General features: G+C 59.6%; 1 protein-coding gene across 1 annotated transcript in view; it reads right to left on the bottom strand.

The window, feature by feature from the left end:
- Positions 1-27: 27 nt before the first annotated feature.
- The window catches only part of EMH_0042470 (uncharacterized protein), a gene marked incomplete at both ends in the record, with an annotated part of 402 nt that continues 189 nt past the window's right edge, over positions 28-240 (bottom strand). Inside the window, one exon of the mRNA XM_013495740.1 lies at positions 28-240. Within this exon, the coding sequence (XP_013351194.1) occupies positions 28-240 (213 nt within the window).

The following is a 240-nucleotide window of genomic DNA, read 5'->3' as shown; positions in this document are numbered from 1 at the left end:
TGCTGCTGCTGCTGCTGCTGCTGCTGGCTACTGCTGCTGCTGCTGCTGCTGCTGCTGCTGCAGCTCCTGCTGCTGCTGCAGCAGCAGCAGACTTCTCCTCCTGCTGCAGTTTGCTTCTTGCTGTGTGTCCTTAACCAGCTGGCCTCTTTCGGCTGAAACCCATGTTGTTGCTGCTGCTGCTGCTGCTGCTGCTGTTGCTGCTGCAGTTGCTGCTGCTGTTGCTGCTAGTGGTGTTGCCGC

This window comes from Eimeria mitis, genomic scaffold, assembly GCF_000499745.2.
Source record: "Eimeria mitis Houghton genomic scaffold, Emh_scaff1725, whole genome shotgun sequence".
Taxonomy (NCBI): domain Eukaryota; phylum Apicomplexa; class Conoidasida; order Eucoccidiorida; family Eimeriidae; genus Eimeria; species Eimeria mitis.
The sequence above is the reverse complement of the archived record's forward strand: the minus strand, read 5'-3'. Positions and strand labels throughout refer to the sequence as shown.